The following is a 15,267-nucleotide window of genomic DNA, read 5'->3' as shown; positions in this document are numbered from 1 at the left end:
ATTGATATATATATATATATATATATATATATATATATATATATATATATATATATATATATAGTATTTTTGTACCATCACTTATGAATAAACGATGGTTGGTCCAAGATTGTTAGTAATTCACAATACTAAAAAAAAAGTTATTTGCATAGGAAATGATAACAATATATATGCATTTTGTCAAAGAAACCAGGGTCCATATTATCTAACATTTGTGCCAGTGCAAAAATTGAGCAAATGCTTTCATAGTGCAAAATGGAGCAAACTGGTTTTGTCACAATCCATATTATCTAACAAATGTTTCCATGAGGCCTAAAATGAATCAGATTGTTTATTGACCAATATGTGTTACATAACAAACAACGAAACGGTGAGTACTGCATTTCTCTTCATGTTATGCTGCAAACACAGTTAATAAACCAACCTGCTTCAATTTTGCCTTAGTAAAAACATTTTTGATAATACTGATTCGAGCAAGATCCGTTTGCTTCACTCAGTGTTATCTAAACAGCAAAACTGGGGCTAAATTCATTTACCCCACTTGTTTGCCTGGGTGTAAATCTCTGATAAACTGGCCCCTGGAAGTTGGGAGATACATTTGTTTGTTAAATACCAATGCAGGACGCAGTCTTTACTCTTTTTCTTTGTTTGATATGTGCCTTCTTAATGTGTTTACCCATTGAAGTGTGGTGAACACTAAGGGCGGCAGAGCAGACTGTTCTGAAATGTGGCACACTAAAGCATGTGTGGTGCGAACAATAACGAAAGATATGCCGCACTCCTGTAAAGAGCAGGGGCAATGTTGACATATCTGCAAGTCCTTGTTTGTAGCATGCTCCGAGTCCAGACATGTTTGTTCATCAGCACGCTCGTGCTGCTAATTAACTCAGTGGTCGAAGTGAACAGGAGCGGTTGGGAGCAGTGCTCCTCCGCTTTTTTAATTAAGTTTTACTGTTCCTATACTTTTATTTTAAAAAAGAAACCATTTTGTAATGGTTTCATTTTAAAGTACCAGTGTAGGAAGTAGTTGAGACGTGCACTTCAGTGCTCTACATTGAATGTTCCCTTAAGTAGCAGGCACATTTGTTTGGGGGTTTGTATTGTGCGTGGTAAGGGGTGTGCAATGGGGCTTGTGGGGAGCTGGGCAGGATAGCAGGGAACATAGATTCACTGCTTCGTTTTATATACGTCAACCACTGATTTAACTTTTTTTTGCGAATGGTGTTGTATACTGAGTTGACATTGAATTTCTGTGTTACTTTAAAAACATCCTGTTGCGCCTCCTTAAATGTTCACCCCTTTCAAAGTGGCGAACAGATAAGGCACGCAGCAGATTGTTTAAAATATGGCACATTAAAGCACGTTTGGCCCAGACTACAAAGAAAGACTTGCAGGCACGTTTCTAAACAAAGTACCATTGCGATATGTAACCAGGAGTGCCTGCAAATTCTTCTTTGTAGGAGGATAGCTCAGGGGAGATGCGCTTGTCTTGGAAGCAAGACAAAGTTGAGCAACACAGGTTCGCTCCCTGAGTCCGCGCTTAGAAACCTCTGGGTGTTAAGCGCGTTATAAACAACCAAATACAATTACAATTAGCCCGTGCTGAAGGCAAACACGTTCTTGCTGCTACTTAACTTATTTTCAAATGGTGTTGCACACAATATGCAACACGATTTGAAAATAAGTTAGACACATACAGACACCAGTGATGTGGTGATTGTGGCAGACAAGCATGTCCTAGCATGTTTCTAGCAGTACATACACGCTTAACATGCTGCTAGAGGCACGTTATGGAAATTGCACAGCCCTGTCATGTGGATTTCTGCACATTTACTTACTAGTGTAATAACTCAGCTGTCAAATAATATACACATGTACATAGGAAAGCGTGGGTACAGAGACCGCAACTCTGAAAAAGTTGGGGATGGAGGGAGTATAAAACAATGGCGTGACGGACAATGGGGACTGGGTAATACATGAGGGGAAAGAGCGGGATTAGAGGACCTTACCAGCTGATGTGCTTCAATGCCAATATCTCACCTCGGGCTAGTGGGGGTCATCCTCTGTCGTCAAGTTGCAGCAGATAATAGGCAAATCATTTTTTGGCTGCTGCAAATGCCCCACCCACTGTTCTCTTCTCTCAAACAGAGAGAAGATACTTCATCCCAAAATGTCTACCTTGGCTTGGAATGATTCGCCAAATACCTCGATATCAGACAAGATTTGGCCGAAAGCTCACTCGAATTCAAAATTTGGAACACCCTTCTTCAAATAGACCATCCCACAGAGAGAGAGTCAACACACTTAATTTGTACTGTCAAACAGTTAACATATATAGAATGGGTATTTGCCTTTAGACAAAGGAATGTGACCTTTGCCAAGCTATGATTGGGCTAAACTGCTCCTCCATCCCTCTGCACATGTTCAGGACTTTGCTCCCATACACCCTCTTCATGCAATCTTGTTTATGCATTGGGTGACCGGTTTGCATGTAACCAGGAACATGTTATCAATAAATACATACACATATTGTGAGAGTTCCTTTTGGAGGACACACTCGAAGACAATGGAACGTCTTATGGTTGGATTAGAAGTACAGGAGAAATATGTTCTGTACAAAAACCTTTTTGCATCATTTGTATAATTGTGTGTATATGTGTATTACTCCTACGTGTTGGATTAGGAATGTGTGCTTTGTTTACAATCAGAATAATTGGGGCGCTAGCATTTGATGCACCTTAGGACTAATGGTTGGGAACTATATCCAATGGATGTTTACATGGTTTGAATTGCACCTTAACTTATGAATAGAGTTACACACAGGGTGGGTGTATGATATTAAAGGGCTCATGGGCTGGAATTAAATCTAATAGGTGGTGCTGCTAAATTGAGTGTACATGTTTTATGTAATGAATGTATGCCAATGTTTCTACATGTATGTTGCACACTAATGGTTTTAGAATAGGTTTTGAGAGTAAAATAATGTTTTTATCATTACCCGGCTTCCTTTGTGCAAATATGCCCTTGGTTATTAGAACAACATTTTGAATTTAGTAATTGAATATGTATATGTCAGGAGCCCCTTTGTTATGTTGTTAATTGTTGACCACAGCTGTGTATGACCTAGATACATTGGCCATAAATAAAACAACAGCAGACATTTAAAATTTGAAAGCTTTGATTTATCCAAGACTGGTAGACCACACACATAAAGTTAGACACACACCAGCAAATGTGGTCAGTGTGCCTGACAAGCATTACTGTAGCATGCTTCTAGCAGTATATTAAAGATTAATATACTGCTAGGAGCACGTCATGGAAATGGCACAGCATTGTCTTACGGATGTCTGCACATTTTCTTACCAGTGTAATAATTAAACTAAGCAACAAATGTACACATTTCCATAGGAAAAGGCACAGGTACAGAAACCTCACCTTTGAAAAGGCGAGAAGGTGGATGGAGTCTAAAACAATGGCGTGTGTGGCAATGGGATCTGTCGTTTAGGGGACAGTAACTACTGCCGTGCTTCAAGGTTAATGCCTTTCCTCGGGCTGGGGTAGGGGTGGGGTAGTCCTCTGTTGTTACTGTGCTTTGTTTCATGGGCAAACTGCAGCAGACAATAAGCAAGTTACGTGTTGTCTGCTGTGGATTTCCCCTTAAAGGTTCTTCTTTCAAACAGACAAAAAATAGCTTCTCATAGAATGTGGACTACTCACTGAATGATAGTTTTGACTGAACACTTACTCGAAGGTGAAATACGGTACACCCTTCTTCAAACAGACCATCCCTTAGTGAGCGAGACAGTAAACTGTGAGCTGGGAATCGCACGAAATTCAAACTGTCAAACAGTGACTATTAAAACAATATGCCCCTCGCGGCAGGGGCATTACCGACTCAGGTAATGCCCCGGTGCCCATGGTTATAGGCCCGCTGCGAAGGGCATATAGCTATTAGTACCCCGGCCCGCAAGAACTGCGTGACCGGGGCACTAAAAGATTCTTTTCGGGAGAAAAAAGGACAAAGGAAATGGCCACCGGGAAAGGGAAAACAGAGCCTGTTTTCCCTTTCTATGGCAGCCATCGGGATTGGACGCAGTGGAAACAGAAGTGTTCCCCAACGCATCTGCTCCCGAAAAAAAAAGAAGGTAAGTGGGGTTGGGAAGGAGGAAGGGAAGCGAAAAAAAAAAAGAAAAAAAAAACGTACCACAGTCTCCGGTGGGGGACGATGGAAACTTCCTGCCGGTGGAGGCTTCAGAGCGGGGATGGCCCTGCTGCGAGTCTCCACACGCCTGGAGGCTGCCATCGTCCCCCACCGGTGACCAAGGGATAGAAGTTAAGTGGGTTGGGGAGGTGGGAGGAAAGAATTTTTTTTTTTTTAAAAAGCCTTACTTGAGTCCGCGATGGGGGGCGAAGACAGCCTCTCAGCCGTGGGTTGGCTCGGAGCGGGGATGGCCCTGCTTTGAGCCTCCTCATTGGCTGAGGGCCTGCCACGCCCCCCGGCGAGGACAAGGTGGCTGGAATCCTGGCCGCGAATCGAAGGGTTATCAGCTGGGTAATGCCTCGGCGAGGGCCAATCAGAATGGATCTTTCATTTTGATTGTGCCCTCGCCGGGTACTAATCATAATCATAAATACATAGAAATATGATGAGCGTTATTTTTAAAGAAAATGGAAACAGCCTTAGTGACTGACCGCAGCTTGGTATAACCTATAAAACCTGACCAAAAATAAAACCGCTGAAACATTGACCTTTTGAAAGCTTTGATGCACCCCAGACTGATAGACCACAAAAAACACAGGAAGTAATTACATGAGTGTGGCGCTGATGGTGAGTGCAATAATTAATGTGCAGAAAGGCAAGCACCGCAAGTGGATGGATGAGTCATCAAGTAACTCATTATAAAAACATATTTATTTTTTAACATCAAGGTAATGATAGTCAGGTCACTGATTGGCATCGCTGTCTGTATAGTACATCTCGAAATTATTTAATCCAAGAACAAGCAAAGCTTTGAATAACATTTAATGTCAGCACCTGTGTCGCTATGCGTGGGAAAAGCGGGCTGCCAATAGGTCAAAGTCATGCCAGGTGCAGTTTAGGATAATGGGGTGGTACCTGGGGTGTGCAATCAGATTTCAGGGGTAGAACGTGCTACCTCAGGCCGCTCCCAGGACACGCCACTGGCCATGTCTATGTCAACTTCAAGTCCTGTCAAGTTAGAGTCATTTCTAGAGCCACTATGTTGTTCTGAATGGCCGGATATCTAGAAGCCGCCTTGCAGATTGCTCTGGGTAATCTTTAAGGGCAGCTGCCCCTCCAATCACATGCATTATGCTGGGAAACAGAGAGCTAGCCACGCTCCATTCTGATGAACGCCTCTTTAATTAAAGATAATAAAACATTAACAGGGCCATTTCAAAGATATCGAGCAGTTGTTATTTAAAAATGCGCCATCAGTGAGTGTTCATTTTTTAAATGTTTTCCAAATAAAAGTTAATGTTAAAGTTGTTCACTGTTGTTAAATGATGTGAACTTGCTTCGATGTACCGATATAGAAGAATTGTAGGACAGTTGCTGCTCCCTCTCTCTGCCACTGTGTGCTGTTTCCATACATGTGTGACGTGTACCACGCTTTTATTTCATGTCACAGGAGATCAATGATGCGGACGTGCAGGAGCTTGTGAGAAGGTCCATTGGAAGGCTGACAATTGTTCGTCAGACATTTCCTATCCCTCAGAACTTGAGCCAGCGCTGTTACCGTGGTAACCACAGAATATCTTCATCAATATGTGATCCCAAGGACCCCTTCTCCCAGAATATGGAGGTACTGCATTATTACCACTCTCTTATTCTGAGAGCTGTATATTCGAGAATGAATCCTGAATAATATTTTTTTTTGATGTAGCGCTTTAATCTAAATCAATTTACATAGGAACTATTTTCCATACATTACTATTATTACCCAATCGGAAGGATAAAAGGCTGAGTTGGCCCGGCTGGGATTTGAACATGCAACCTGCAGATCAAACAGAGATTACATCAACAAGCACTTAATCCGCTGAGCCATTTTACCATCCATGTATATGTGACCCACTTTGAGCTATGCAATGCCTTTCCTGTACACCATTAAGATGTTGGAAACATAGCCATTTTAGTTAAAGTGTACTTCATGTCAGTTACTTCTTCTCCTTTTAACAGTATCCGATTGTTTCTCATGTGTTATTTAATTGTTATATGCATAACGTGTGTTAAGGTAAAATTAAACAACCCTCCAGAGGGTGCTGGACTGGCGAGGATGTGGGTCAATGCCCAACATTGGATGGGAGATTACACTTAATTTAAGTGGTGGGCAATTGGAGCTCTTTTCATTTTGACACTTCGCTTTTATTGGGAATGTCTCCACTTATGCAAGGGGAAGTCCGTAACACACAGTAGTCATGCCAAGTGTCACGTCTGACGCAGCAGGGTTGTCTGTGTAGCACCAAATGAAATGGATCTTTGTGTTTCTTCGTTAAAAACTAAAACACCCATGGCGGAACTAAAGAGAATGACACAGGGTGGGGATGGCCATACGTTCTTTTTTTTGTTCATGCATATAGAGACTCCGTTTTGCAAGAATAATTTCGGCAGAGATAGGATCGCCACGTCATCACTGGCCTTCCATCCCTATCACCAGCATCCTTCCAGCTGATCCCTGCCACAAGCCATATTGGCGTTATTCTGCGCACCGCCATTGCCTACCATGAGGCTCTCTCAGTTAAATATGGTTGCCCGCCTATTTGATCTGCAGCACCTTTGTGCCTGAAACCTCCACCGAGCAAGCTGCCTGGTGATTGGCTGATGCCCAGATATTTCGGGCCAATCCAAACCGGCAGGCGAGAGCCGGCCCTCCTAACGAAGGCTCTACTAACAAAGGCTCACCCTGTCCGAGCCTGTCCAGAGTTTGCTAGAGTCCAGGGCCAGGACCTCTGCTTCGCCTTGCCTCTGATCCCATCTGCCATCAGTCTGCAGCAGCCAGCACCCAGCCATACTGGTAAGAATCTCCACTATACTCATTTGATCGGATTAACCCTAACTTTATCGACCTTTATGTATTCTGCACTAAGACTGGGATTCGTCGCATGAGTATTCACTCAATTTGGATAACTGTATGCCACTTGTTACACTGCCTCCCGCCCCTGGTATCTAAGGTTTGCTCCAGCCCATATTGTATCCCTTGCCACCCTACTTCGCCTCCTACTCCTGAGCACCCTTCTTATGCTCCAATACCATCTGTACGACCACCTTGCCTAATAACATTTTTCTTGGTACGCTATCAGTGCCTGCTGTGAACCAACTTCTTCATTTCCTGCAATGTCCAAACCTGTTGCACCCATAATCTGACCTGTGCCCTATGTATGTTACATTAATCTTTTGCCTGTTAACGCTTGATGTGCAATGCCCAGCCTGTTGCGCCACACATAGTGAGCTGTGCCTTGTATACGCTGCACTTCTCCTTACCTGATTTGCCTACAATTGTTGCAAGCTGTAGTGTATCTGCATTGCCCAACTTGCTGTGCTGCAGAATTGACTTGTCCCCCATGTATGCGGCATTGCTCCCTGCCTGATATGCCCACATTTGTTGTATGCCCTGCTTCTGCATTGCCTTTTGTACTTGGATTTGGATGTGCCCCTATTGCCTTGCCTGCCGCACTGATACATCCGAATCCCAGTCCTAACATGTCTGCCTGCTGTACCCATCACGCACAAGTAATTTAACCTGTGAGCTCACACTGCTTAGCCACGTAACTCTTGCAACGTCAGCCAGCGACTCCTACACAGACCCGTGCCCCACTGCCTCTCCAACTCTGGTAACATGCTACCACGCTTGTCCGCCCTAAGGTCTGTGCTCTCCTTACTACGAGTACCACTTTTAGTGTGGGTATCTACCTAGACACTCTACCTCCCATCAACAAACTTAGCTGCACTCAGCTCCTTGCACACTACAACCATGGCCTCCACCTACAGACCTGCTGATACCTATTCAAGTACTGTACCTCAGAACCCCAACATCTGTCTCAATGCTCTGGCCTTATGGCTCGACCATTTCACCAAAAAACCCACACCTAACCAACCTTGCTCCACCACCCTAAGAAACAAAAGACTAGGCTCTAGACTTATGGGCAAGAAGGGTCACCCTATGTACCCAAGCCTACATTCGAAAACCCTGACGCTTAGCCCGCCTCCCCAAACGTCCACCTCACCTATGCCCCAATGCCTTCAAACCAATCTTGCATCAACCAGCAACGTCGGCTTAATCAAGGCCGCTCTGATCAACGCAAGGTCCTTAGCTGCTCACCCTCTGGACATTTCTGATCTTATTAAGACTCAGGAACTTGACCTCATCGCCATCTCTGAGACTTGGTTACATGCTGCATCAGGCCCTGCACTTTCTCTGGCTATCCACACAGAGTATTCCATCATCAGATGCAACCGTACTTCGAGAGGTGGAGGAATTGCATTTATCTATAGAAACTCACTAGGACTTAGAACCATTCCTAGCATCAATGTGGAATCTGCAGTTACTCTCTGTCAAACTCCAACTTTCTGCCAACCAAACGGTTGCCATCCACCTAATATACAGACCCCTTGGTCCTCCTACATCCTTTGTGGATGACATCTCGGCCTTAGTACTTGATAAAGCGAAATCTAACTCTCAAACCATCATCCTTGGTGACTTTAATCTAGGCTACCAAGACCCCAATGACTCTGTGGCCCTCGACCTCGCCAACACCCTGACAGACCTAGGATTCACACAGCGCATACAGGAACCCACCCACATCAAAGGGCGGTCCCTTGACTGGCTCAGTGACACCAACTGCAATATCCGCATACTCTCGAACGCCCTTTGCATCTGGTCTGATCACCACATCATCACCTTCAGTATTGAAGCAGCATTTCTACCTACACGTCCTGTCGCCCCAGCCACCCTCACCAGAAATAAAAAGAACATAACCACAGAAAAATTACTCCCCCTCATCCTCCCACCCTGAATAATGCTCCTGACACCTGTTCGGACCCTACCACCTTAGCCGACATTTACAACCAGTCAGTGCTTGCAGCCATTAACTCTATTGCCCCGCTCAAATTTAGGAGACCTAAACAACGTGCTCACCTCAACTCGTGGTTCACTCCCCAGCTCAGAGTGTTACGCAAAGAGAAACGTATTGCAGAGTCACGTTGGAAAAGTCATCCTTCTGATGGCCATAAGGACGGCCTTCTATTAGCCTCCCTTAGCAATAAAGAAGCCTTACTCCAGGCTAAAAAAGATTCCTACAACAACCGTATTGTGTCAGCCCAGTCTAACACCAAGGAACTTTTCAAAATTCTTAAGGAACTTGAGACACCTGCAGCCCCCCCTTATTCGTGTACCAAAGATAGTACTTGGTGCACGAACATTCAGACAGCACTCCTGGGTAAAATTGCCACCCTACAAACCAAAATTAGAGATAAACATAAATCCATACAGCCTCACCAACCGCTTCTCATAAACCCTTCTCTTTCTCCCCGCTCACCACCCTTGAAGTAGAAGGAATCATAAACAATCTCAAACTATCCAACTGCCAAGGTGACCCTTGCCCAGCACCTATCATCAAGGAAGCATTTCACGACCTAGCCCCTTTCATCACAGCATTCATAAATGCCTCCTTCAAGACGGGTATAGTCCCGGATAACCTCAAGGATGTGTGGGTAATCCCACTTCTCCAAAAACCTTCCCTTGACCCTAACATCCCAACTAATTTTAGACCTATCACTACGGTCCCGTTCCTGCTTAAGATCCTGGATTGTGCAGCCTACTTTCAGATTCAAGACTATCTTGAATCCAACAATCTTCTGGGGTTAGGACAATCAGGATTCCATCCTAAACACGGCACTGAATCAGCCCTGATTGATTTGAAAACTCAGATGGAGACACTAAAGGACAATGGGAAGTTAGCACTACTCCTTCTCCTTGACCTCTCCACGGCATTCGATTTGGTCAACCACCAAATACTCTGCCAACACCTTAAATCTGCGGCCCACTTCTCTGATTCTACCAATGCCTGGATCCATTCATTCCTGAGCAACAGATCCATGAGGGTCTTCTCACCTACAGCATCGGCAGACCCCTCCCCCATTCACTGTGGCGTTCCTCAAGGCTCCTGTGTGTCCCCTACATTGTACAACGTATTCATAAAGCCCCTCTTTGATGTGCTTGACTATCTGGCTATCTCCTACACCAACTACGCGGATGACACGCAGATACTCATTCCTATCACTAGTGACTACACTGCCGACACCAAAGCCTTGAATAATGTCTACCTGGTCATTCAGGCCTGGATGGCACATCACAAACTTTGCCTTAACGACAAAAAGACTGAGCTTTTACTACTAGGATCAAGCTATCGTCTTAACAAATTAGATCAAACTTACAAGTCCTTCACCATCGACGGCAATGATATCAAGGTCTCTAAAGACACTAAAACTGTAGGCGTCTACTTGGATTCCACGCTCTCCTTGAACAGACAAACAAATGCAGTAAGGTCGGCCTCAGCCTACACTTGCAAACTTATCACCGCCTGCAGACCCTTTCTAAACTCTCTTAACTGCATCACCCTCGCCAGAACTCTTATCATGGCCAAAATTGACTACTGTAGAGCTCTCTACTTAGGGACCAGTCAGCCCAACCTCAATAAATTGCAAACTGTACAAAATAATGCCATAAGGGCAGCCTTGAACATCCCAAGACATTCCCATATCTCCACCGTCAGATCTGACCTACGATGGCTCTCGGTAAAACAAAAAATTGCCTTGAAATCTCTAGCCCTGACCCACAAATGCCTGAACAACAATGCCCCACCATACCTCTCCTCTCGCCTTACACTCCACACCTCCTTTTGACCCACCAGATCAGCCCAAACACACAGTCTCACCCTGCCCAGATTCAAACTACAAAAAGCGGGTGGTGTGAGTTTCCCTGTCCTAGCTTCCAAACATTTGAAACACTCTGCCTACTCCCATCACAACTGAACCATTGTTCCAAACCTTCAAGAACAATGCCAAATCTTGGCTGTTCTCTCACGATTTATGAGGCTCCTCACTCAGTTCTGCCCTCCACGCGTCATATAGGTTATGTGTATATACACCTCTCATTGTACTTGTATTATAATCTGCCAATGGTATTTTTTCTGTATATTGTGTATATTTGTGTAATTCATTATGTACCTACTGATTGTTGTAACCTGTCCTCAAGAGTACGCGCCCGGTTGCCCCTCGGCCTGTTTGCACTTTACAAATGAATTCAACTTCAAAACTTCAAACTAGCAGATTAGGTTCCACATCTCCAAAATGCTCTATTCTGTCTGAAAGCAAACTAACAAGTATTTGCGAGCAGGCTACGATCAGCAAACCTTACATAACTCCCCCCTCGCTTCTGTCATCTCTTCTTTCGGCATCTCCCACCACTTCTATGCAGACGATACTCAAATCTTTCTCTCCTTCTCCTCCTTCACATCCGACCTCCCCCACACTCTCTCTTCCTGCCTCACTTCCATAGAACACTGGATGTCATCCCACTTCACTTTATTTCCCTCTATCCTGACAAGACTGGAGTGCTTTTCTTCCCTCCTAACACTCTCTCACCCTCCCCCCCTCCTTTCATCCACTTTCCCCCTTCCAATCTTCCCGTCTCGACCCATGCCCGAAACCTCGGCCTTCATATTGACTCCGCTCTCTCCTTCTCCACCCACATCTCTCTAACCTCTCGTTCCTGTCGACACCACCTTTTCAACATCCGCAAGATCCCGCCCTCCCTCACCTTTCACGCGTCTAAACTCCTAATCTCCTCCCTTATTTTCTCCCGTCTCTTATACTTCTCCTCTCTTCTCTTTGGCCTTCCTATCTCTCACCTGACTCCCCTAAAATCCATCTACCACTACTCTATGCGTACTCTATGTCTCCTCGGCCCTCAAGACTCTATTTCTACATCACTCTCTCAACTCGGCTGGCACCCATTCCACTCACAATTGAAATTTCAATTCTTCTGCCTTGTCTACAAATCTCTCCATGACCTTGCCCCCCCTATCGTTCCTCCCTCCTCTCATTCTACTCTCCTTCCCGCCCTCTTCGCTCAGTTGACTAATACCTCTCACTTTACCCCGGGCCCCTTGTGCCTCCTCCTTCCAACTCTTGGCCCCCCTCCACTGGACATCCCTTCCTCTCCCTAACTGTTCCTCCCCACCTACCCATCTTTCTGCTCCTCCCTGAAAGCACTTGTTCTCCACTCCCCCCTGACTCTCCTTCCCTACCTCCCCAATACCTTACCCCTTCCCCTCCCTCCCTCCCCCTTCTCGCAATGACCATATTGGATACTGTAACCACCCAAGGGCGTTAAGACCTCTGGGATCTTCCCCGTCCCCTTTTCCCTCCCTCTCCCCATCTGTCCCAGACTTTGTAACCTCGCACACATCTCTCTTTGTATTGCTTCATATTCCATTTGCCCTGCCACTTTTTATCAGTCTGCCCATATTTCCATCTATTCAAGTGACTTTCAGATGCACCAACTTTCACATCCAGGTAACTGGAAAAATCTATACATCATTCTTAATTACCTGTTATGTCAAAGGAAAAACCCACATCCATGGAATAATAATCACTGTCCAAATAATGCATGCTCAAATTTAAATACAATTGCCTCTCTTAATAAAGGCATGTGTGGTAACCAACATTAATTGGTCTACCGAGCACCAGTGTGGATCAATTACCCAATAAGTAGAAACAATACTCTGTTGGAGCAGGGGCACATTATGCCACTTGTACTTACCTCATAACAAGGAGGATGTACCAAGGGCTGCATTCACAAAGGGCAAACTGTGGGCATGTGTGCACTCACACATACGGAAACCTATACACTTGACTGCACATGTTGTCCAACAAGTCCGCTTGCAGCATTAGCAATGCAAATGTATAATCCTATGTGCAGGCTCTCAGGGACATTGGGAGCACCTGTGCTTTGGAATGTGCCCCAATCAGCAGTTTGACTTACAGATTAAAGAGTGTCTCCAGGTCCCCTGAAGGGTGAGTTAAGTCTCAGACTGTACCTACCCTGGTTGTGGTAAGAGGCAGAGGGATCCAGTGGCTCAATTGGAACTGGTGTTGTGATAGTACCGCCCATCCATGGGTAGTAAAATAAGTCTACGGGACCAAACCCTGGGAAAATAGCAAATCAAAGGTGGAAATGTGTGATTAAAGGAAGACTGCAAAGGAGAGGAAGATGCAGACGTCTATGTGCAGGAGGGCGATTACAACAATAAGGGCCTGCAGGTGTGGAAGGGCATTCCTGAAAGGGTGATAGAAGAATGTTTTAAAACATTAGATCACGGATAATAGAGCAGTGACTGCTCAATAGTAAACAAGAGGGAACATATTCATTGATGGCCATTACGTGGTTGGTCGCAATGTCATGCACATCATGATTCACAAGTCCCTAAACCTGTGTGATTCGGTCCTACAAAACACTGGGAGCCACTGGGTGAATTAGATATTCAGCCATTGCTGGTACTTTAGCACATTTTCTATGATGCCTAAAGAATGAGAAAACATTGCTGCCAAGATTAGTTTGATTTCATTGCCATCTAATGTTGACAGACTTGCTTGAAGGGATATATGAGGGTGCCATGCTATCGTCGAGGTGCTGCTATCTCTATTCTGTCTGATGACCTGCCTGTGTCACCCAATGCTCATATATAGCCTGCCTGGTCAGTCTGTCATTCAGGGGAGAAACTCATATCCCCCTTCCCAAGCACCCCGTTACTGGCACATCTGAATAAGGGGAACTCTCCCCTGCGGTGTCCCGGAAATGCCAAGCACTAGAGCAGACATGGCCACGCAGCCGCTCATCCTTCTGGGGTGATAGAATGAAGACCCTTCTGCTGTGTACCAACACTAGACACAATCACGTTTGTGAGGTGTGCACATTATGAGGCTGACTCATGGAATTTGTGTGCCGAAAAAACGGGGATTTGTGTGCCATTCTGCCTGCAAATCCATGAATCAGCCCCTATACATTGTAAAACAACTACCATTTGCTAACTGTGCACCGTAAAATGAACTGTAACTTTGTTCTTGTTAAGAGCTGTTTTTATTTTATTTATTTATTTATTTATTTATTTATTACGTTTATAGTAAAGTTTTTTTTTAAAGGAAGGAGGAATAAAAAATAAAAGAGCAATCACATGTTCATGTCATTATGCTTAACTCTTCACATACATCATTCTACTTGTGTAGAGATGTTTTTTTGCTATGTTTGCCCTTCTTGAATTCAAATCTATAACCCGCATGTTTCACACAGATAGGTCAGCCAGCTTGTTATTGCAACTCCTGCAAGAGGAGTGACACAGGCTACTTTTGATTAAAGATTCACCCATGTCCGATACATAAAGTTTGAACAAGCAGAGGGCCAATACACATCCTTGTCAAAGGCCATTCAGAGTGTCTACTTCGTTCGACATTGCTCCCTGCATGTTCAACGCAGTTCTTAACTTCGTCCTCAAGTGACTATGAATTAGAATATGGTTCCATGTGTTAATATCCCTGCAAACATATCACCATACAAAAATATTGCCATAATTTTGCGGCAATATTAAGGCATGGAAACTGCTGGGGACACCCCCGCAACCCCTGCATTATTTTTAAAGGAGCGGGGGACACCCCTGCAACCCCCGTTCCTAAAAACCCCAAAAATGATCACACCCAAAAATATCACCTATGGCCGTTCCAGATGACCATATGTACAGCGATATTTTTGGTGAGGATAATATGTACTGATACCGAGAATATTCAGTAAACCTGCATGTAAGCCCCAGATTCTCAAGTTCTGCCATCATTTTATCCGATTATCCATATCAAAGGCCAAGGACATGTCAATGCAAGCTGCGTAGATTGGCATACCATTTTTAGACGTGGCTGTTTATGTCAGGATATTCATATTGACAACAATGTCTACAACGTCTACAAAGTCTACAAAGTCTACAAAGTCCACCATATCTATATCTCTAGAAGAGATCAGATGCAAATAGTGAATCTTGTATAGTAGATTCAAAATGTTACATTGGCTGTGCACAACTTGTTTGTCACTCCTAAAAATAAATTTGAACAGTGGTTGTTTGGTGTATCCTGTATTACTGAAATGAACATGTGAAGTTTCTTTAGTATTCATTTCCATACCGTCCCATTCCAGTCCAACGCGT

The 15,267-nt window shown here is 44.4% G+C and overlaps 1 protein-coding gene across 2 annotated transcripts in view; it reads left to right on the top strand.

Moving 5' to 3' along the window:
• Positions 1–15,267, top strand: part of GRID2 (glutamate ionotropic receptor delta type subunit 2) — a 2,892,146-nt gene that overhangs the window by 1,658,131 nt on the left and 1,218,748 nt on the right. For both annotated transcript variants that reach the window (XM_069630564.1, XM_069630565.1), the window contains exon 6: positions 5,652–5,825. In XM_069630564.1, the coding sequence (XP_069486665.1) occupies positions 5,652–5,825 (174 nt within the window). The remainder of the gene's footprint in view (positions 1–5,651; positions 5,826–15,267) is intronic.

Source organism: Ambystoma mexicanum, chromosome 6q, assembly GCF_040938575.1.
Source record: "Ambystoma mexicanum isolate Mex_15411 chromosome 6q, UKY_AmexF1_1, whole genome shotgun sequence".
NCBI lineage: Eukaryota > Metazoa > Chordata > Amphibia > Caudata > Ambystomatidae > Ambystoma > Ambystoma mexicanum.
Note: the sequence above shows the minus strand (reverse complement) of the source record. Positions and strands in the feature narration are given on the sequence as shown.